A 20219-nucleotide genomic window follows, 5' to 3' on the forward strand; every position below is an offset into this window, starting at 1 on the left:
GGGGGTGCGGAGCGGGTTCTGAAAGAGCTGGGGAGAGTTTCTTGGGCAAGACAAGGGCGATAGAAGGAGGGGAGGAAGTAAAGACGATTAGGAGGAAATTTAAAAGAGCAGTCTAGGCCTTTGCTGGCCCTAAGAGGGAAAGTCCGTGAGGAGGACAAGCTGGTGGACATGGGAAGGGAAGCAGGAGAAGGCAACGGTAGGAATGAGTAGGACAAGCTGGCAGAGGGAAGACGTTCATTTATGGAAGTGGGACACCCTCCCCAGGCCCGATGGCTGGCGGTAGCTCCATTTTCCATCTCAAATCTGTCCGAAGTCATCACTCACGGTACTTGGGGGTGGGGGGGTCGGGTGGGGACTAGGCTCCGTGTGGAGACAACCTCAAGTGCCTGATTATTCTAATGTGGAGACCATTCCAACACAGACTCTCTCCAGGGAGCCTCTGCCCCTGACAGTCCCCAGCCACTCCCAGTCTTCAGCCAGGAGGCTAGCACCCCCGGTCCACACACACCCCCCAGGGTCTCCTGGGCTCTCTCCCTGCCCCAGGCCAAGCAGCATCATCTCTCAGGACAAAGGACACCAAGACGCTGGGTGATTTTTGGCAGCAGAGATTGGGAAGGCCAGAGAATGGGAGGGAGGCAGGCTGGGAACCGGGAAGAGCTGGAGCTGGAGTCAGGATTGGGAGCCCTCGCTAGCACTCCAGATTTGGGGCGGGGATGGGGTAGTTGTGCCAGCGGGCTGGCTTGAGGCTGAGGGTGGGCCCTGAAGGTGGGATCCCCACCACCACCCAGCCTCCAGAGAAGGAAGGAGACTGGTTATGGAGCAACTGGTAGATTTTGCCTCCTATTTCCCCAGGCCCAGCTCAGCCAAGCTCTAGGAATACCCAGAAGTGCTAAATAGATTCTGTGCACCCGGAGCCTGAGCAGGAAGCCTTCCCTGGCCTAGGAATGAATTCCCACTCTTCAGACTCTAGAATCAGCTGGCACTCACTCTATTACCCCAGGCCCACCTTATCCCTCAGGGTTTTCTAGACAACTCCACCCCGCCCACCCACTGCCCACTGCACCCTAGGAGGACCCCAGCTCCTTCTCCCCACCCCCAACTTTGCTCGAAGACTCCTCCTCTCCCCGAGGTCCCCCCTCCCCATTGCTTTTCCTCTCTCTCTGCACTACCCAGCTCAGTCCCCCACTGGGCCCTGGCCCAGGCTCTTCCCAACTCCCTTCCAGGCTAAGCCGTTCTGCTTCCTTTTTTAACCACTAAGGGATCGGCTAGGATGGTGACATGTTGTTGTTGCGTCCCTAAGTCGTGTCTGATTCTGCTACACCATGGACTGTAGCCCTCCATGTTCCTCTGTCCGTGGGATTCTCCAGGCAAGAATACTGGAGTGGGTTGCCATTTCCTTCTCCAGGGGATATTCCCAACCCAGGGATGGAACCTGTGTCTCCTCCTGCATTGCAGGCAGATTCTTTACCACTGACCTGGATGGTGATATATCTGAGCCTAAAAGAAAAGGAGAGTGAAAAGAGAAGCCAGGGCCTCTCCCCTCCAGATCCTCCCCGACCTGAGGACTGGATTCAGTTCAGCTTCAGGGAGCATCACACACACCCCACCATCATTGGTCACCCCAGCTCCCCCTCTCTGGCCCCATCTCCCCACAATCCACCAGTTTCCAGGCAACGGCACATAAGGAAAGTGGAGAGAGGGGCCTGGGAGGCCCAGGGAGGGGGAGATGTAACCCAATCCACCCCAGTACCTGAGGGGTTTTGGTGGGGAGAGGGGGGGCCGCTGAGAAGGTGACAGATCAAGGTAAGAGGGCAGAGCTTGGGAAACATGGCTCCAGCCAGGAGTCAGCCTAGGAGTTACTGAAGAAAGGTGCATACAATGGGCCCCAGAGTAAAGCGTGGGGTGCCCCAAGGGAAACAGAAAGGGGTACCAGGGGACATGGGAGCAGGGAAAGCTGAGATGCCCCCGCTGGAACGAAGAGGCACAGAGGTTGGGGCAAGAAACCCTTTGGCTGAAAAGGGCTGAGTTGTCAGCGATACGGGAAAGAAAACGGAGAAAAGGGTCTTGCCCATACAGAGGTGGAATCCTCTTCCAGTCCCGGAGCTGGGCAGAATGGCAGAGGGGGCCCAGGACCAGAACTCAGAGTAGAAACCGAGTGGGAGGCCCACAGAGGGAGCAGCGTTGCAGTTCCTCCCACCCTCGCTTTGGCTCCGGTGCTGTCGGCCTCCTGCAGAGCCCTGGCTCCCTCTAGTGGCCGCAGCTCCCCACCACTCGGGCCAGGTAGCCGAGCCTTAGACGGTGGCTCAGTGGTAAAAAAAAAAAAAAAAAATCTGCCGGCCAATGCAGGAGATGTGGGTTCAATCCCTGGGTTGGGCAGATCCCCTGCAGGAGGGCATGGCAACTCATTCCAGTATTCTTGCCTACAAAATCCCATGGACAGAGGAGCCTGGCAGGCTACAGTCCGTGGGGTTACTGATTCAGACACCACTTAGGCACCAAATAACAACAAAGAGGGGGCTCATCCTCCCCCTGCCCCCAGGTAGTTCCTGCGTTCCTGTCTCAGAGCTGGGGCTTTGCTGGAGCCAGAGTGTGATAGTGGGTCTCCAGTCACACACTGGCCCCCTGCTCGCAGGCTCACCCAGCCAGGGGCCTGTTGATCACCCCAGGTCCTGAATTTCCAGTTTACTGGAAGTTACCTGTCCTCAGGCTTCTGCAGCTTGCAGGGGGCGCTGCCCAGACAGTGCTGGCCCATCCCAGGAGCTCCAGGACTCAATCTGGGAGAGGCCTTATACACTGGAGGAGCTCCCGTCCCCAGCTCCATCACCTCTCTGGTCAAGGGCCTTGGTGAATCTGCAGACACTTTGGATCCCATTCTCCAAAAATGTGCACACACACAATGTTTGATATTTTTAGGAATTCTTGGACCCCAGCCTAAAAATCCTAATTCCCCCCTGGGGAGGGGAGAGGGGGGAAGGCAGGCCAACAAGCTCCCACCTAGCCAGGGAAGTATAGGCAGTGCCATCCTCCTGACCTTATTTGCTGGATTGCTTCCTCTTTCTGTGCCCTCTCCAGCTTTTTTTTTTCTTTTTGGCTGTGCTGAGTCTTCATTGCTGCTCGGGCTTTTGGGGGGGCTACTCTCTACTTGCGGTGTGTGGGCTTCCCTTGTTGCGGAGCACAGGCTCTAGGTAGGCATGTGAGCTTCAGGAGTTGCGGTTCCCGGGCTCTAGAGCACAGTCTCGGTAGTTGTGGTGCACTGGGCTTAGTTGCTCTGTGGCATGTGCCATCTTCCTGGATCAAGGATCAAACCCGTGTCTCCTTCATTGGCAGGTGGATTCTTTACCACTGAGCCACCAGGGAAGCCCAGCTCTCAGCTTTGCTATCCAGTTTTACCACTTCTAGGAGCTCCATGTTCTCTCCCTCTTTCTCTCTTACTAGAGTAAGACTCCTCAGACACAGGAATGCACGGTGACTCAGACTTTAATGGAAGTGTTCATTTCAGCGCCACAGAGGTGCTGGCAGCTGTGAAACATGGCACGGGGGCAGCTGGAGGAAGAACGGGGAAGCTAGGGCTGGGGGGAGAGGGACAGGGGACAAGTCCCCAGGTGCACAGCCCCACCTCTGGCCCAGGAGCCGTCGCTGAGGCCCCTTTCTGCTACCCTTCCAGTTCCAGCAGGACCCCCACTCCAGGCCATCTCAGAACCTACAGTCACGTGAAATACAGACACGTGGTTCCCCCTCCAGTCAGGCCAGTTTTCTGGCACCGGAGTTATGGCGAAGTGATTCATTAACAAGATGAATGAAAAATAAATAAACGAATAAATAATACAGTGGAGCCTTAGACCTGGCCTGAGCAGGCAGCCAGCCCTCCCCAGCACTCACACTCAGCACTGCCCAGTTCCTGCTTCATAAGCAGCCTGGAAACGTGGACTCGGCGCAAAGCACACACAACACACGGCCCCTCTACACACCTCGACAACCAACCCAGACGCTCCACACAGACCCCAGTGAGTCTTCTGTGAATCCCCTTACGGTCCTCAGTCCATGGCCAGTTTTCAAGGAGAGAGAAGAGGAAGGAGGGAGAGGCGGAGAGCGCGGAACCCAGAGGGTGGGAGCGCGGAGACAGCAAGGCTGGACCAGCCAAGGCGCAGCACAGAGGGTCAGCCGAGCAGGACCGGAAAGAAGAGGATCCAGGAAGAGGACGGAGTGAGGGGGTTCCAGATCTCCAGGCAGGGAGGGGGCTCACAGCACACTGGGGTTGCGGAAGTTATGTCCCGCAAAGCGAGCTTCATCCCCTAGTTCTTCTTCAATTCTGAGAGAGGCGAGTCAGAAAGGAAACAGTCAGCGAAGCAGAAGGACCCTGCTTCTCTTCCCAGGAGTCCCCCTGCCACATCCTCCAAGCCCCTCGCACTACCTGCTCCTGGGGCCTGGCCTGAGTGAGGGCATTCCCTGGCTTCCCATGGGCCGTCAATCAGGCCATCTGTAAACCCATCATTCAAAACCAAATACTTTCTGGATGTCTACTGTCCTCCAGGCCCTGGGCACTGGAGACAAAACGGTGGCCAAACATAGCTTGTGACTCTCTGAGCCCTGGGTTTCCATTCCCTGGACTCCCTTACCTCATGAGCTGGTTGTACTTAGCCAGACGCTCAGAACGGCATGGGGCACCAGTCTTGATCTGAAATATCCCAAAAGATAAACAGCTCAGCAGCCACCTTCACCCCATGAAGGAGAGCTCACACTCCTTCGAAATTGCCATGATGCCCACAAACACCCGGAAGGAGAGCAACCTGAGCCTAGAACCCCCCCAACTGCACAAAGGGCTCCCTGGCGCTCACCTGGCCTGTGCACAGCCCCACCACCAGGTCAGCGATGAACGTGTCCTCAGTCTCTCCGGAGCGGTGACTCACCATGACCCCCCAGCCGTTCTCCTGGGCCAGCCTGCACCTGCATTCGGTGCAGCAGCAGTGAAGCCCAGCCCACACGCTCTCCCCAGCCCTGACATTGGTCAAGAAACATCTGGAGGGAAGCTGTCCGGGGTGGGGGTGGAGAGAATCAGGGGGCATGGAGGGAGGAGAACCAGGAGAGCCTCAGGGCTCCCTGCCTCCTCCTGCACTTGTGGGCAAGGCTGGGGTGGGGTGCTGGCAGGACACATCCTGCAGAAACGGGTTGAGGGGGGGAGGGCCCAGAGGCACTCACGCTTGGATGGCTTCGGTGACTGAACCGATCTGGTTGACCTTCAGCAGCAGACAGTTGCAGGCCTTCTCCTCCACCGCCCGCTCAATTCGCTTGGGGTTGGTCACTGTCAGGTCATCACCCACAATCTGGATCCCCACATTGGCTGTGAACTTGGACCAGGCCGCCCAATCGTCCTGGTCAAAGGGGTCCTCAATGGAGACCACTGTTGGGAGAACAGTGAGGGGGCTCCGTCAGGTGGGAACGCCCCCGCTTAGAGTCCCTGCATGGACAGATTGGATTCCCTGGCCAACTCAGCCTCCTCCCCTCTGAAATAAGCCTCCCCTGACCCATTCTTTTTCTTTAATATTTTTTATAATTAAATTTATTTATTTTTAATTGAAGGATAGCTCAAACAGTGAAGAATCTGCCTGCAGTGCAGGAGACCTGGGCTCCATCCCTGGGTCGTAAAGATCCCCTGGAGAAGGAAATGGCACCCACTCCAGTATTCTTGCCTGGAGAATTCCATGGACAGAGGAGCCTGGCGGGCTGCAGTTCATGGGATCACAAAGAGTTCGACACGACTGAAGGACTAATACACACTGCTCTACAATATCTAGTTGGTTTCTGCCAAACATCAACATGAATCAGCCATAGGTATACCTATGTCCCCTCCCTCTTGAACCTCTCTCCCACCTTCCTCCCCATCCCACCCCTTAGTATTTTATTTATATTTATTTTTTATTTGGCTGTGCCTGGTCTTGGTTGGGCCCCCTGCATTGGGAGCACCTCGTCTTAGCCACTGGATCACTAGGGAAGTTCCCCCTGACTCATTCTTATCTTGATTTTTTCACAAAACCTTTCAAAAAAAACAAGGGTTCAGAAACTTTCTCACAACCTTTCTTTGCATTTTCCTGTTTTCTACCAGGAGCCCTTCCTCATGGCTATTCGAAACCTTTCATTCTGCAGTTTATGCCTACTTTCTCTTGCTATGTCTCAGGAAATGGAAACCAACTGCTTCCATTCCAGGGATAAGAGTCACTGGCAGACCTGGGGAGGGTGCTTCAGCTCCTCTTCACCCATACAACAGTCCAGCCCTGTTCAGCATCAGTTTTGTTTTGTTTTCTTTTTTTTTGCTGAGCTGGTGACTTGTGGGATCTTAGTTCCTAAACCAGGGGTTGAACCTGTGCCCTCGGTAGTGAAAGCACAGAGCCCTAACCACTGAACCACCAGGGAATTCCCCAGCATCCGGTTTTATCAACTGAACATCCTGAACTGTGCTCGTTCCAGTCACCCTCTCACCGTGCCTGTGCTGTGCTGTGCTTAGTTGCTCAGTAGTATCCGACTCTTTGTGATCCCATGGACTGCAGCCCCCAGGTTCCTCTGTCCCTGGAATTCTCCATGCAAGAATACTAGGGTGGGTTGCCATGTTCTCCTCCAGGGGATCTTCCCAACCCAGGGATTGGACCCAGGTCTCCGGCATTGCAGGCAGATTCTTTCCTGACTGAGCCACCAGGGAAGCCTTACTGTGCCCAGGTCCTTCCAAACCCGCCCCATGACCCCAGCAGCTTCAGAGATTGTGACTTTAATCAGGATTCAAAGCAGATGGAACAGATTCATCATGGGTTCCTGCCCATTCACAGGACATCCAAAGCCCAGCCTCTGCAGGAGACCCCTTCACGCCATCCCTGGTTCTCAGGCTCTTCTCAGGACATCTCTACCAAGCACCTGGGTCAGCACTCATCAGGTCCAGAGTTGCCCCCAACACACCCCTGCCTGCCCCCTACCCTCCCCCGGCCACAGCCCTTGGTCTCACCAGGATAGTCCCTGACAAAGTCCTGGTAGAGGGCCCCCAGCTGGTCCCCGGTGATGTATCGGGAAGGATCAGCAGGAGACTTGAAATCCAAGTCATATTTGCCATCGCGGTAAAACTCCGAGGCGGCAACATCCATGCCAATGACGATCTTCTCTGTGTAGCCAGCCTTGTCAATGGCTTCCTTCACCAGTTCCAAGGCTGGGGATGGAATACAGCAAGGTCATCAGCAGGAAGGGTGGCCAAGGAGGAATGAGAGGAAGAAAGAAATTCAGAGCAGAGGTGGAGGGCTGTTGCTGGGGAGAGTTCTGCTTAAGGTTGTTTTGGGGTTATTCCCAGGACTGCGATGAGCAGGCCACCTTCTAGGAAGGCAGGGGAATGGAATTCTGTTAATAACAGTTTGTTTTCTTTTTTAATAGCTATCATTTATTGAGGGCTAACTTTGTCACCTCAGCGCTTTACACCTATGATCTAACTTAATCCTCACAATGATGCTAAGAGGTAGATGCTGTTGTTATTCTTGTTTTACAGATAAGAAAGACAAGCACAGAGACTGTTCAGAGAGCAAGATCACCAGAAGTAACTCTTCAAGTCAAGGTTCACATCCAGGCAATTTGGCCCCCAAAAGTTAACTCTCAGCCACGACCTGCCTGTATAGTTTCTCTTCACTCTAAGGTTTCTGCCAGGGCAGGGAAAAAATTAGGGATCCTAGAGGCCTAAGAGGTTGGGGTGGAGATGGGATAGATTTGGAGTTCGGGGTATCTCATCAAACTAGAATCCATGGTGAGAATGGATCCCACAGGTCACCTGGACCACCTCCCAAAATCCTCTAGGGCTCCCATGGGAACTTGCAGATACTGACACATCTGGCTGGGCAGGTAAAGGTGATCCTCTTAGGCCTGCACATGAATTTGTTAGGCCCTCTGTTACCCACTCCAAGGACTGGGACCTTGTAACTCAAGGACCCTCACGCGGTCTCCTGGGGACCCAGTGAAGCATGTGGCCCTTCCTGATGTCCTGGAATGGAGCAAGACGGAGCTGGGAGTAGGGTCTTGGTCTCACCCTCACTGTTCTCCAGGATGTTGGGGGCAAAGCCACCTTCATCCCCCACGTTGGTGGCGTCCTTGCCATACTTGTCCTTGATGACGCCCTTGAGTGTGTGGTAGACCTCTGCCCCAAGTCGCATGGCATCCCGGAAGCTCTCGGCCCCCACTGGGAGGATCATGAATTCCTGCATGGCCAGCTTGTTCCCAGCATGAGAGCCACCATTGATCACGTTGAAGGCCTGGGAGCCACAGGAGGACAGAAAAAGTCACAAAGCTCTTCCCTCTCCACCCCCAGGAGTGTAAACCCAAGAGCCCAAACTTCCCCCAGCTTCCAGACTCAGAACCCTCCATCCCGTGGTCCCTGTCCTCTCCCTACAGCTGCCCCAATCACTCTCCTCCCATCAGTCCTCCCAAGGCTTCATGCTTCCTCCTCACCCACCCCTGGGAGAGGCACGGTGCTCACCGGCACAGGCAGGATGAGGTCTGAGTTCCCGGCCAGCTGGGCAATATGTCGGTAGAGGGGCAGTTCCCGCTCGGCAGCCCCTGCCTTACACACAGCCAGGGACACACCCAGGATGGCATTGGCCCCAAACTTGGCTGGGAGATTATAGAGGAAGGCACTGATCAAACATGTCCCCTTCCCCTTCCAGCCCTCAATTTTTTTTTTAATAGCTAGCATTTATTGAAGGCTAACTATGTCACCTAAGCACTTTACACATGTGATCTCATATACTCCCCAAAGGAGCCATAAAGGAGACCCCCGCCCCAGTCCAGTAACACCTCATCCATCCTATCCTGCAAGTAGCAGGGGGCGGGGTATGATCAGAAAGGGCAGCGAGCTGCATTTCTTGTAACCATCCCTGAGACCAGACTTTCTGCCACCAACTCCCCCCTCCTTATGCTGCAGAGTTCTCCCTTCTGTCTCATGTCACTCCCTCCCACTGGAGGAGGCTACGAGAAGGGCTAGTCCTCGGGCTGTCCTTCCTTCCTTCACTTCTCAGTCTGTTCCACGCCCCCCTCCGCCCCCGCCAAACCCACTCTCTCCCAGCCCCTGCTTACACTTGTTCTCAGTCCCATCCAAGTCCAACATCAGGTTGTCCAGCTTCTCTTGTTCTACCACAGACAGACCCTGTGAGCAGAGGCCCCATCACCAGGAGCCAGGATGGAGGCTGGACCCTAAGACACCTAATATAGGCACCCCTCCCCCATCCACACACAGGCTCACATCCACCAGGGTTCCCCCAGGTTCCTGTGATAGCGGCCTGTCTGGATTAGGGGACTCAAGCCCCCATGGGAGCGGGCCCCCTTCCCTCAGTAACCATAACTCCCCAGAGGTGGCCCTTTCTCCCTCTTCATCCCCTTCCCCTAATCCAGGGCTCCCTCCAGGATCCAGTCCCCACCCCCAGCAAAGAGCAGGCCTCACTGAGCTGATGAGGACTGGGGCAATGGTGGTGTTGATGTGGTCCACGGCCTTCAGGACACCTAGGGAGAGGCGGAGAGGTCAGGCCAGGAGGGACCAGGTAGAGGAAGGCATGCAGGAAGAGGGCTGGGGATGGGCATGAGGCCCCCAGCAGAGAGACAGGGAGCCCAGAAAAGACAAAGGGACTCACCTTTGCCCAAGTAACGCTGTTTGTCCCCATCCCTTAGCTCCAGGGCCTCGTAGATACCGGTGGAGGCTCCACTGGGCACGGCAGCCCGGAAAAGACCTGGGAGGGGAATGCCGCAGAAAGAGAATGGAGAGAGAGGACAGCACAGGGACCTGGGATTCCTTCAGCTTTGCAGCTCTGCACTCCTGTGGTACATCCAGCTTGCTCCCCACACTGCTCCTTAACACACACACATACACACACACGGAGGCAGATACACAAGCGGTGGCCTCCTCATCCACCCAGTTGAGGTCCCACACACACAAGGAGGATACCAGAGAAATGGAGCTTTGCAGGCGGCACACACGGTGTACACACAAAGAGCACACACACACGGTGCACACACACAGCACACATGGTACACACACACAGAGCACACACACACACACAGAGCATACACATATGGTGCACACACACACAGAGCACACACAATAAACCAGCACACAGAAACTGGCTTATCTCGGCTCCCCTGGACAAGGAAGGTCTGCTCCCAGACTCTAGGCTCCTGAGCCTGGCCCAGCAGGGCACCCCCACTGGGAATCCTCCCATCCCAGGCCCGTACACCCAGCTCTGGGGCTGTGGGAAGGTGCCCATTACCTTTGGCAGTGTGGAGATCCACCTCCACCGTGGGATTCCCACGGGAGTCCAGGATTTCCCGGGCCCAAATCTTCTCTATGGACATGATGGCTAGGATCTCCTTGGGTGGCAGGGAAGGAAGGAGAAAGATAAGAGGCTTAGAGGGGTGGAGCCTGAGATCAGTGGGAGGGGCCAGAGGCTGGGAAGCTGGGAGCGACAGGAAAGAGGTTACTGCAGTGGGTGGGGAGGAGTTGGGTGCAGTCGCCGGCGGTAGAAGGGATCCCCCCGCCCGTAGGGAGAGGAGAAGGTCAATGCAGTGAGGAAGGGGAGGTCACTGCAGTGGGGGGCGGGGTATGATCAAACGACGAGATGGGAGGACACCGCAGGGAGGAGGGGAGAGGCGCGGCAGTGGCTCCCTTGCCCCCTCAGCAGTTCGGCCGCCGGCTGGAGGGGTGCCCCCAGCTCTCCTCGCGGCGGTACGGCCGCCAGGCTTGCATTTCTCCTTTGGCATCAAGAAGAGCACGGGTCGTCTGGGCAGCGTGGGGGGGGCCTCTCCTCCAGAGCCCCCATCCCACCCAAGCTAACACCCCAGCCCCCACTCCGAGGTCCCAATCTCCCTCCAAACGTGTGTCCCGCCTGTTCCCGAGAGATGTAGACGAGTCCGGGGCGAGGGTCCTCCGTCTCTGGGGTTGCCGTGGGCAGGGAGAAGGAGGGGAGACCGTGCGGAGGGGCAAAGCTGGGCTGGTCCTCCCTCGGGCCCTGGACAGACTCTCGGCTCCAACCCCCCTTCCCCGTGCGGAGGAGAGCGGCGCTGTAACGGGCGATGAGAGGGCGATGCAGGGGAGGAGGGGCCGTGGGGGTCTCGAGGAAGTCTGGGGATGCTGAGAAAGGGTGAGGGAAGACATCTCCCCGATGCGCGTCTAGGGATGTGCCAGGGGAGAAACGCACAGTCCCAGGAGACCCCGAACGCTTATCTTCCACGGAACCGGAGGGGCAGAGGGACACAGGGAGGGGGCTGCGAGGGTGGAGAAAGGCGCAGTGAGACACACGCAGGTGCGGAGAGGCCTGGCGCCCGCATGACTAGGGGGCGACGGCCTGAAACCGAGAGGAGCCGCCCGGGGAGGACGGGACAGGAGGCGCCGGGGAGGCGCGGGTGGCGGAGCAGGTGCGCAGAGCGGCGGGGCGAGGGATGCGCGAGGCCGGGGAAGAGAGGCGGGGGCGCGGCGGCGAGGGGAGGGGGCCGGAGGGGCTTCACCTCGGGGCTGCGGACCCAGCCGGTGGCGGTGGCGGCGGGCCTGGCAGTGGTGGCGGCGGCGGCGCAGAGAGAGCGGGAGTGGCGGCGACGGCTGCGGCTCCCGGGCGGCGGGCGGCGGGCGGGCGGGGGGAGGCGCCGATAGGGCCGGGCGGGCGCATGTGACCCGGAGCCCCCGATGAGTCAGGAGCCGCCGGCGGAGGCGCACGCAGGAGCGCGGATGGGGGCCCGATGGGATGGGGCGCCGATGGGATGGGGCGGGGAGGGCTAGAGGAGAGCGACGTGGGAGGGGCTGGGGACCACCCAGGACCTGGCCCCCCACCGCCCACGCGCGCTCAGACCTACACCCAGTACCCCCTGTAAAGTAACAGTCAGCTTCACGCCACTGATCAGCCAGGAAAGCCCACAAAGGACTCAAGTGTCTCAAAAACCGAATTAGACACCAAAGTATCCCAATGTCTCTTTATTGGAAAAGCGAACTGTTCCTCACACCCAGGCTGCCGCCTCCACAGCTCCTCCGCAGATTCTTCACGCAGCACCCGGGGCCCATCGAGGCCTGGCTCCCTCCAGACCTGCCCCCCGGGGCTGCTTGCCGCCTAGTCACCGCTGCCCAGATGCCTGTGAGGAGCCTGGGCGGTACGCTGTGATGAATTCCCAGGTCTGGGACAAAAGTGGGCATCTTCTGTCTCCAGATGAGGGTGGGTGTAAGTGTGGGGCGCCCCCTGACTGGGGTCTTCTCAGTTTTGGGGGCCAGCGTCCCTCGATCACCTGTTGGAAGAAGGTAGAAGCCGAGCCTCTGGCCACCCGCACCCCCCCACGCCCCCCACCTGCACACCCCGCCTCTGCCCCACTGAAGTGCCAGCTGCCACCCTTCCCTGGGCTCACAGCCTCTGTCTCTTTCCACCTCCTTCTGCCCTCCTATCCGCCTTCTGCCCCTGTCCTGTCATTTTTAGCCTCGGCTCTTTAGTGCAGGATTTTCCTCTCCCACCTTCTTCCCTAGGCCCAGTCCTCAGATGCTGCCTCCAACCCACGCCACCAAAGCCCCTGACCCAGCCTTTCCGTCAGGTGTGGTTGCCCAGCCACACCCTCATCTCTGCCTGCTGCCCCATTCTCGGGGCTTACTCCTCAGGCTTTCTGATATATCACCTCTGCCTCTCTCAGCTCCTCCCAGGCCCTTCTGGTTCTTTCTCCTCCCCGTGAGACACCCATGACTCCTAACCCAGGTCTCCCCAAGTCTTCTTGCCTCTGCCTTCCCCAGCCAACTCCTCCCTACAACAGCTCCTCAGCCGGTTTTCCTGCCTCCCCACCCCCTTCCTTACTGTCTTTGGAGGCCAGGGGAACTGCTAGGTGGATGACTGGTCCAGTTCTGACTCAGGCTCGACCTCAGCCTCCTGCTCCTGCTCCTCCTTCATCCTCTGCCGGATCTCATCGGCCTCAGCCCGCTCCTCCTCCTCATAGAATTCCTTGTCCAGGCGCTCCAGATGAGCAATCTGCACCAGGGCTTCCTGGCGGTAGTCGTTCTCATCGGTGCATGGGTTGTCCAGCAGCACCAAGGCTCGCAGCCTGGGTAGGTCCCGCAGCTTGGCGAGCTCCCCCAGGTCGGCCACCATGTTGCCCCTGCCGGTGCAGGCAGGAGGGGTTCACCAAGGAACGTGGGTGTCAGAGGCCAGCTGCCAGGCCTGGGGCCTCGCGGGGGAATCTCCCACGGGACTCTGGTTCCTCTAGAAACATGGCCTCCGTGGACTGGCTGGATTTGCCGCAGACAGAGGTGCTAGGCAACCCTGCTCCAGTCTGTTCCGCCCTGGGGAACCCTCAGTGCCACGGTCTATTCTGTAATGTCTCGTGTGTCTCCTTCTGGAACAGCAAAGCTAGGTCTCAACCCTGTCTTGTAGCTGGGGACGAGGGAGGAATCTCCCTTGCAAGGATAGGCTTCCGTCTAATCAGAGAGGGTAGACGATGGGACCAGAACCAGCGGAGAAGAAACTGGGCTCTAAGCTCATGGAGACGGTGCTGTCTGGGTGCTCCCACAGGAAGAAGCCCAAAGAATAAGCTTCCCCCCAAAGCGCCTCATTGTACTGTGCATGCATACATGCTCAGTGGCTTCAGCTATTCACCTCTCAGTGGTCCACCATCCCTGTTTCAGCTACAGACATTTTCACGATCACCCTGAGGGGTAGGTCTTAACCTCAGCTTCATTTTATAGGAAACTCAAGTGTGTGTTAGTCACTCAGTCGTGTCTGACTCTTTGCGACCCCATAAACTATAGCCCACCAGTCTCCTCTATCCATGGGATTTCCCACCAAGAATACTGGAGTGGATTGCCGTGCCCTTCTCCAGGGGATCTTCCTGACCCAGTATCGAACCTGTGCAGATTCTTTACCACTGAGCCAATGGGGAAGCCCCCATTGTATGGTACTCTGTTTATGTTCATGCTCTTGGCTCACAGTTTTGTGAGATCAGGCTTAAATGTTTCAGCCCTGTCTCAAGGGAGGGGCTGAACCATGCACGGTGCTTCTCGTGTGGAGTGTAACATGCCCTGTGTGCTGGACTGTCCTTGTTTTCAGGTCTCTGGCCCCAGAGGCACCTTCCAGTCACTGAGACAAACCCTCCGTCCTACACTTACTTCCAAATACCCCTAGTTAATAGCCACTGAGGAAGGTCCATTATCCCTATCTATATCATTAACTGCAGAAGGAAATGGCAACCCACTTCAGTATTCTTGCCTGGGAAATCCCATGGACGGAGGAGCCTGGAAAACCATAGTCCATGGGGTCTCAGCTAAACCAGCTTAGCATGCATACCATTGACAGGCAAACAATACGCCCTCCACTGTACCAAGATGGCACAGGTGGCACAGACCAAGATGGCAGAGCTAATTCCAGGAGTCAGGGCAGGACTCTGGGCTTCAAGGTACATCCACCACTCCTTACTCAGAGACTCTCTTTCCACTGCCATCCTCGAAGAGGATTTGGCCTTGGTGACTAAGCAGGCAATTTCCTTACATCTTTGCTTAAAGATTACACACATAAAATCCCCCATCAGACAGGAGCTGCTGCAGTAAAGTCTCGCCTGATCCTCAGTGCCTTTCCATCTATTCTTTTTTTTTTTTTCCATCTATTCTTTTAATGACTCCCCTTGCCTCAAATCTGAGCACACCTTGTGTTTGAAATCAGTATGGGGCCATCCCTTACAGGGGAGACTCAGGAAAAGAGAGGCTGGAAATCGGAAGGGGAATTGGGGCCCAGGAGATGGAGAAGAGCAGTAGAAACTTATATGGGATGGAGCTAGACTGTGAGTCCCTTGAGAACAGGAACCATCTCTGATTCCTTCAGACGGTTCCCAGCACAGCACAAGGCCTGGCACATAGCACCTTCTCAGTATGTGAGTGGAGTGAATAGGATTCAGGAGTCTCGGGCTACAAAGGTTCCAGTGCTGCGTGCAATTAAGACTGATGCGGAAGACAGTCAGGAAAGGAGGGATGAGGATGGAGGATGAGGGGAGAATCTGTGAGAGGACTGGAACTGGGGGACTAGGACCAGAGGACTCCAGGGGTAGGGGCGAAGTGGGCCTGGAGGGATGCATACCTTAGGTTGAGGTACTGCAATGATTTCATTTCCTTGGAGAAACCACTCAGAGTCTCAATCTGGTTGTCTCGAAGATGCAAGGTAGTGAGATTGCTTAGGTTCTCCAAGCCTTCCACCTTCTTCAACATGTTCTGGGCCTAGACCCAGGATACAGTAGATAGATTGGGAAAGGGGGGCAGGGGGGAAAAGGAAGAGAAATCAGAGAGATGTGGCAGGGCTTCCCTGGTAGCTCAGTGGTAAAGAATCTGCCTGCCAGTGCAGGAGACATAGATCAGAGAAGACCCCACATGCTGCAGAACAACTAAGCCCACCTGCCACAGCTACTGAGTCTGTGCTCTAGAGCCTGGGAACCACAACGACTGAGCCCAGGCACCCTAGAGTCTATGCTCCATGACAAGAGAAGCCACCACAATGAGAAGCCCTTGCACCACAATTAGAGAGTAGCTCCTGCTCACCGCAACTGGAGTAAAGCAATGAAGACCCAGCACAGCCAATAATGAATTATATGTGTGTGTGTGTGCGCGCATGCGCACATGCCAGTCACTCAGTTGTGTCTAACTCTTTGAGACCCCATGGACTGTAGCCCACCTGGCTCCTCTGTTCATGAGATTCTCCAGGCAAGAATACTGGAGTGGGTTGCCATGCCCTTCTCCAGGGGATCTTCCCAGCCAGGGATCAAACCCAGGTTTCCCGCATTGCAGGCAGATTCTTTACTTAGATTTGCAAAACAGCAAATCTAAGAGGTAGAGAGGGTGAGAAAGGGGAGTGGAGGTGAGTAGAGTTCCATGTAGATAGTAAAGAATCCAGGAGAAGCTTTCAACCAACAGAAAGGTTAGCAGTAAACCCTACTATCCAGCCCACCACAGCCACCTCTGATGAAGAAAATGCTTCAACCCACCCCCACTACCTCCCAGCCCAAGAGCCTCACTGCTCCACCAAGGAGACATGGCTTCAGCAGCATTTTGGAATGAAGAAGCTCAAGGGCTTAAAAGACTAGACACAGGACCTTCCCTGGTGGTCCAGTGGTTAAGACTTCCAGCACAGGAAACATGGGTTCGAGCCCAGTTTGGGGAATTAAGATCCACATGCCATGTGGCCCAGCCCCCGCCCCCAAAATTAAAAGACTAGACACCTAAGTGGCCTCCTTAGCCTGATGCCTGTACCTCAGTTATGCACATGGTGTCCCAACCTGTATCAAAGCAAACTGTCTCTATGTCATCCACACGTTGTGTACTATTAGCCCTGTTAATTGGTGAACACCTTGTCTATTTGGATTTTGCATCCTCACAGCATTGGGCACCAAGCAAATGCTCGGTGTTTGGAAATAATGCCAATTATCATAAGGATGATGAAGTTAGTAGGTGAGTCCACTAGAAGCCAGGCTTCCCTGGTGACTCAGTGGTAAAGAATCCACCTGCAGTGCAGAAGAGGGTTTGATCCCTGGGTCGGGAAGGAGGATATATCTCCTGGAGGAGGATATGGCAACCCACTCCAGTATTCTTACCTGGAAAATCCCATGGACAGAGGAGCCTGGCGGACTCCTCTGTCTATAGAACTGCAAGAGTCAGACACAACTTGGTGACTAAACCACCACCTTCTAGAAGCTGGTATCCTGGCCCCCAGGACAGTGCCCCCTTTCCAGCACCCACCACCCTGTGACCCAGGGCGCTACCAGGAAGAGGTTCTTCAGCTTAGGGAGGTTGATTCCCAGGGTGCTATTCAGCTGGTTCCCCCGAAGCTCCAGCGTGTGCAGGCTGATCAGTTTTTGGGGATCCAAACCTGTCACCATGTGGATGCGGTTCCCTGAGGAGAAGGAGGGTGTGAAGGGTTCAGAGGGCCACCCCGAGTTTTCAGCAATAGAGCCTCTGCATCATCTTCTCTAATGCCAGGTGGATACGAGGAGGGCCAGCTCCAGATGTAACACCCACAGGGCCTTGGGGCGATGGTCTGGTGGCCCAAGGGCCTGAGGGATGTGCCCACCTAAGTCTTTGAGGCATGAATGAGGGGTGCCCCACAATCCATACAGCTAACTCCCTCTCCTCCTTCAAGTCTTCACTCAGGTGTCAACTTCCCAATGACATTTGTCCTAGCCAACTTGTTTGAAATCTCCACCTCCCCCCACCCATTTCCTTTACCCTGATCTATTTTTTCCATTGTACTTTTCCCTTTTTTTGTTGTTCTTTTTTAACGCTTATCTCCTTTTAACACGCTTTATAAAAATTTACTTATTTATTGTGATCGTTGGGACTTCCCTGGTGGTTCAGTGGTTAAGACGCCACACTTCCACTCAGGGGCACTGGTTCAATCCCTACTTGGGGAACTATGATTCTGAATGCTGCATGGTGAAGCCAAAAAATAAATAAAATTAAATATTGTGATCATCGATGATTACCTGCCTTCCCCAACTAGAACGTAAGCTATACAAGAATAGGGAATTTCTTTGTTTTGTTCACTCCTATATCTCCAGCACATAGAACTGTCATTGTGAACTGCCACGGGTGTCTGAATGAGTGAGTGAATAATGTAGGTTGCTATGTCGCATAGCCAAGGTCCATGCTGCCCACTGCTATTGGCCCCAGGCGAGGAAGGAATTGTGGGAGGCCCATCCTAAGGCCCCACCTTTGAGATCCAGGCTGGCCAGACGAGGATGAGAGATGCCCTCTGTGTCAGTGATCTGGTTGTAGGCAAAGCTGGCAATCTGCAGGTAGGGCAGTTCGTTCAGCCGGGCACTCCGAAGCTGGTTGCCATCGGCCTTGAGCCAGAGCAGGTGGGTGAGGTGATTGAGTGGGGACAAGTCTGTCAAGTGGTTTTCAGAAACATCCACGTAGCGCAGATGGATGTAGGAACGCAACAGGTGGATGTCTGTCAGATCCCTAGGAGGTAGCAGAGGCTGGCTCAGGGTTAAGAATCCAGCAAGGGCTGTTAGAGGTGCTAAAGCAGAGGGCAGCGTGAAGATGGCTTAAAGTGGAGAGAAGAGCGACTGACAGATGGGCGAGTCGGGGAGGGGAAGGAGAAGGTAGGTGGGTTCTCAGCCGTAAGCAGGCACCTCGTGTCTGTGAAGGGCTGAGAACCGGCACTCTGGAGGACAAGTGAGGGAGTCCAGCTGGAATCTCCACCCCACCCTATCCCCTTACAGCCTCCAATGCCGCAGGCCAGCTCTGATGCAGGGGGTCACAGTCTCCTGAGAGGTAGACTCTATCCTTCCCTCCTAGCTGGCCCAGGATGACAGAGATCCAAACTCAGCCAAAACACCCAGGATGGAGGGTGAGAAAGGAGACTAGGTCCCACAACGCTGGCCTGCTTTTGGTCCCCCATAAACACACCTGTCTTTAATCTCCAGCTTGACGTAAGCATGAGCCAGTCCATTACCCGTCTTGCAGAGCAGAGAAAGCCCTTCTTTCATCATGTCCTCTGTGAGGGGCGTGGATATCCACTGCAGGAGGAAGTGGACTCAGGCATGCCTTTCCAGCCCAACCCCAGCCCCTAACCCCAGATCCCTCCGCTTCCAAGTTCTCACATCCTCGGACTCCTCTCCCTCCTTCCTGTAGTCCTCCCACTCCTCTGTCTCCTTCTCATCATCTTCCCTTTCCAGATCATCCTGGTCTGTTTCAAAGTCTTCCAGGTCATCTTCATCTGACATTTGTCTTCCCTGCTGAAGGCTCTGGAGTCAGATCAGGCTGGGTCCTTGCCCTGAGAGAGATGATCACGGTGTTAGCCAATGCTCCCTCCTTCACCTCCATTAATGGGTACCCCTTCCATCACCCTATCACCCCCCAGATCTCTTGCCAGCCATGCTTCTTTCCTCATCCCTGTGAACATCGCATTTTGACTCCCAACCTCCACTTTACACTTCCCACCAAGGATCCCTTCCCCTTGGATGCTTTCCCAGACCCCCACGACCTTTTCTGTCCCTCTCAGTGGCTCCAATTCCTCCAGCAGCTAGTTGTCCAGCTTCCTGGGCTCCCCTTTCGCCAGTTCTTCCCACTTCTGCCTGAAGCCACCTTCTTCTCCAGAATCCCCTACCGACATCTCATCTTCCCTCCCTTTCCATCCCTGACCCCTGCTCCAGTCCTTTCTTCTAACTCTTCCATCCCACGTTTCCCTGTCCCTTCCTGGACACCAGCCGGTCACGCAGGCTCCAACCCTCCCACTCAATCCTCTTTGGCAGAAGGGACACAGACCCTGGTTCTGCTCAACCAGAAGCTGTCGTGGAGAGGTCTGGCTCCGAGAGAGAAGAGCTGTCTGGTAGAGGACAAGGGAGAAGGAGGCGTTGTATACTGCTGTTATGGCAACGGGGGACCGGGCACTAGGCTCCCGCAGCTGGCAGCCGTTGAGAGGACCTGCGAACTGAAAATCCGCCGAGAAGCCTGTGGGCCAGTGGTTGCCTGGTGACGAGCCCCGGTTCCCAGTCCTAGGAACCCGGATGGGGCGCGGTAATTGGCCCAGGGCTAAAAAGCCAGTGGGCGTGACTTAGTACACTGAGGGGAGGGGCAGAGGGCGGGGCTAGCCAGTAAGTCACCTGAGACCTTAAGGAACGAGACTACCTCTATGCAGGAGTATTGTGAATTCAAAAGCAACTCATTCCCTGAAGCAAAAGGTGGACAAATACCAAGAGCTAGAAATACCCAATGCCAAAGAATGCTCAAACTACCGCACAATTGCACTCGTCTCACATGCTAGTAAAGTAATGCTCAAAATTCTCCAAGCAAGGCTTCAGCAATACGTGAACCGTGAACTTCCTGATGTTCCAGCTGGTTTTAGAAAAGGCAGAGGAACCAGAGATCAAATTGCCAACATCCACTGGATCATGGAAAAAGCAAGAGAGTTCCAGAAAAACATCTATTTCTGCTTTCTTGACTATGCCAAAGCCTTTGACTGTGTGGATCACAATAAACTGTGGAAAATTCTGAAAGAGGTGGGAATACCAGACCACCTGACCTGCCTCTTGAGAAATCTGTATGCAGGTCAGGAAGCAACAGTTAGAACTGGACGTGGAAAAAAAAAAAAAGAACTGGACGTGGAACAATAGATTGGAGTACATCAAGGCTGTATATTATCACCCTGCTTATTTAACTTATATGCAGAGTACATCATGAGAAACGCTGGGCTGGAAGAAACACAAGCTGGAAT

General features: G+C 55.4%; 2 protein-coding genes across 3 annotated transcripts; both read right to left on the reverse strand.

The window, feature by feature from the left end:
• Positions 1-3459: 3459 nt before the first annotated feature.
• ENO2 (enolase 2) lies at positions 3460-11622 on the reverse strand. Of its 2 annotated transcripts, XM_005207151.2 has the most exons (12): positions 11509-11622; positions 10275-10374; positions 9642-9737; positions 9455-9513; positions 9091-9160; positions 8495-8628; positions 8048-8270; positions 6989-7186; positions 5197-5398; positions 4836-4944; positions 4617-4675; positions 3460-4309 (listed from the first exon to the last, which is right to left on the reverse strand). In XM_005207151.2, the coding sequence occupies exons 2-12, from the start codon at positions 10357-10359 to the stop codon at positions 4240-4242; spliced, it is 1305 nt and encodes a 434-aa protein (XP_005207208.1). In that variant the 5' UTR covers positions 10360-10374; positions 11509-11622; the 3' UTR covers positions 3460-4239.
• Positions 11623-11953: 331 nt separating this feature from the next.
• LRRC23 (leucine rich repeat containing 23) lies at positions 11954-19438 on the reverse strand. Its single transcript, NM_001038199.2, is given in 8 exon segments — positions 11954-12273; positions 12825-13122; positions 15090-15226; positions 16762-16892; positions 17709-17962; positions 18413-18522; positions 18607-18779; positions 19271-19438. Coding segments are annotated over 6 exon segments (1029 nt in total). The 5' UTR covers positions 18730-18779; positions 19271-19438; the 3' UTR covers positions 11954-12273; positions 12825-12848.
• Positions 19439-20219: the final 781 nt, after the last annotated feature.

The sequence above is a fragment of the Bos taurus genome, chromosome 5 (genome assembly GCF_002263795.3).
Source record: "Bos taurus isolate L1 Dominette 01449 registration number 42190680 breed Hereford chromosome 5, ARS-UCD2.0, whole genome shotgun sequence".
NCBI lineage: Eukaryota > Metazoa > Chordata > Mammalia > Artiodactyla > Bovidae > Bos > Bos taurus.

What these genes read in the sequence shown, in the direction of transcription:
- ENO2 (XM_005207151.2), bottom strand. Translation starts at nt 10,359, where the DNA reads ATGTCCATAGAGAAGATTTGGGCCCGGGAAATCCTGGACTCCCGTGGG. An exon ending in GTCACCGAAGCCATCCAAGC is followed by an intron (nt 4,945 to 5,196) that starts GTGAGTGCCTCT and finishes CACCGAATGCAG; the next exon opens with GTGCAGGCTGGCCCAGGAGA. An exon ending in AAGTACAACCAGCTCATGAG is followed by an intron (nt 4,310 to 4,616) that starts GTAAGGGAGTCC and finishes CGCCTCTCTCAG; the next exon opens with AATTGAAGAAGAACTAGGGG.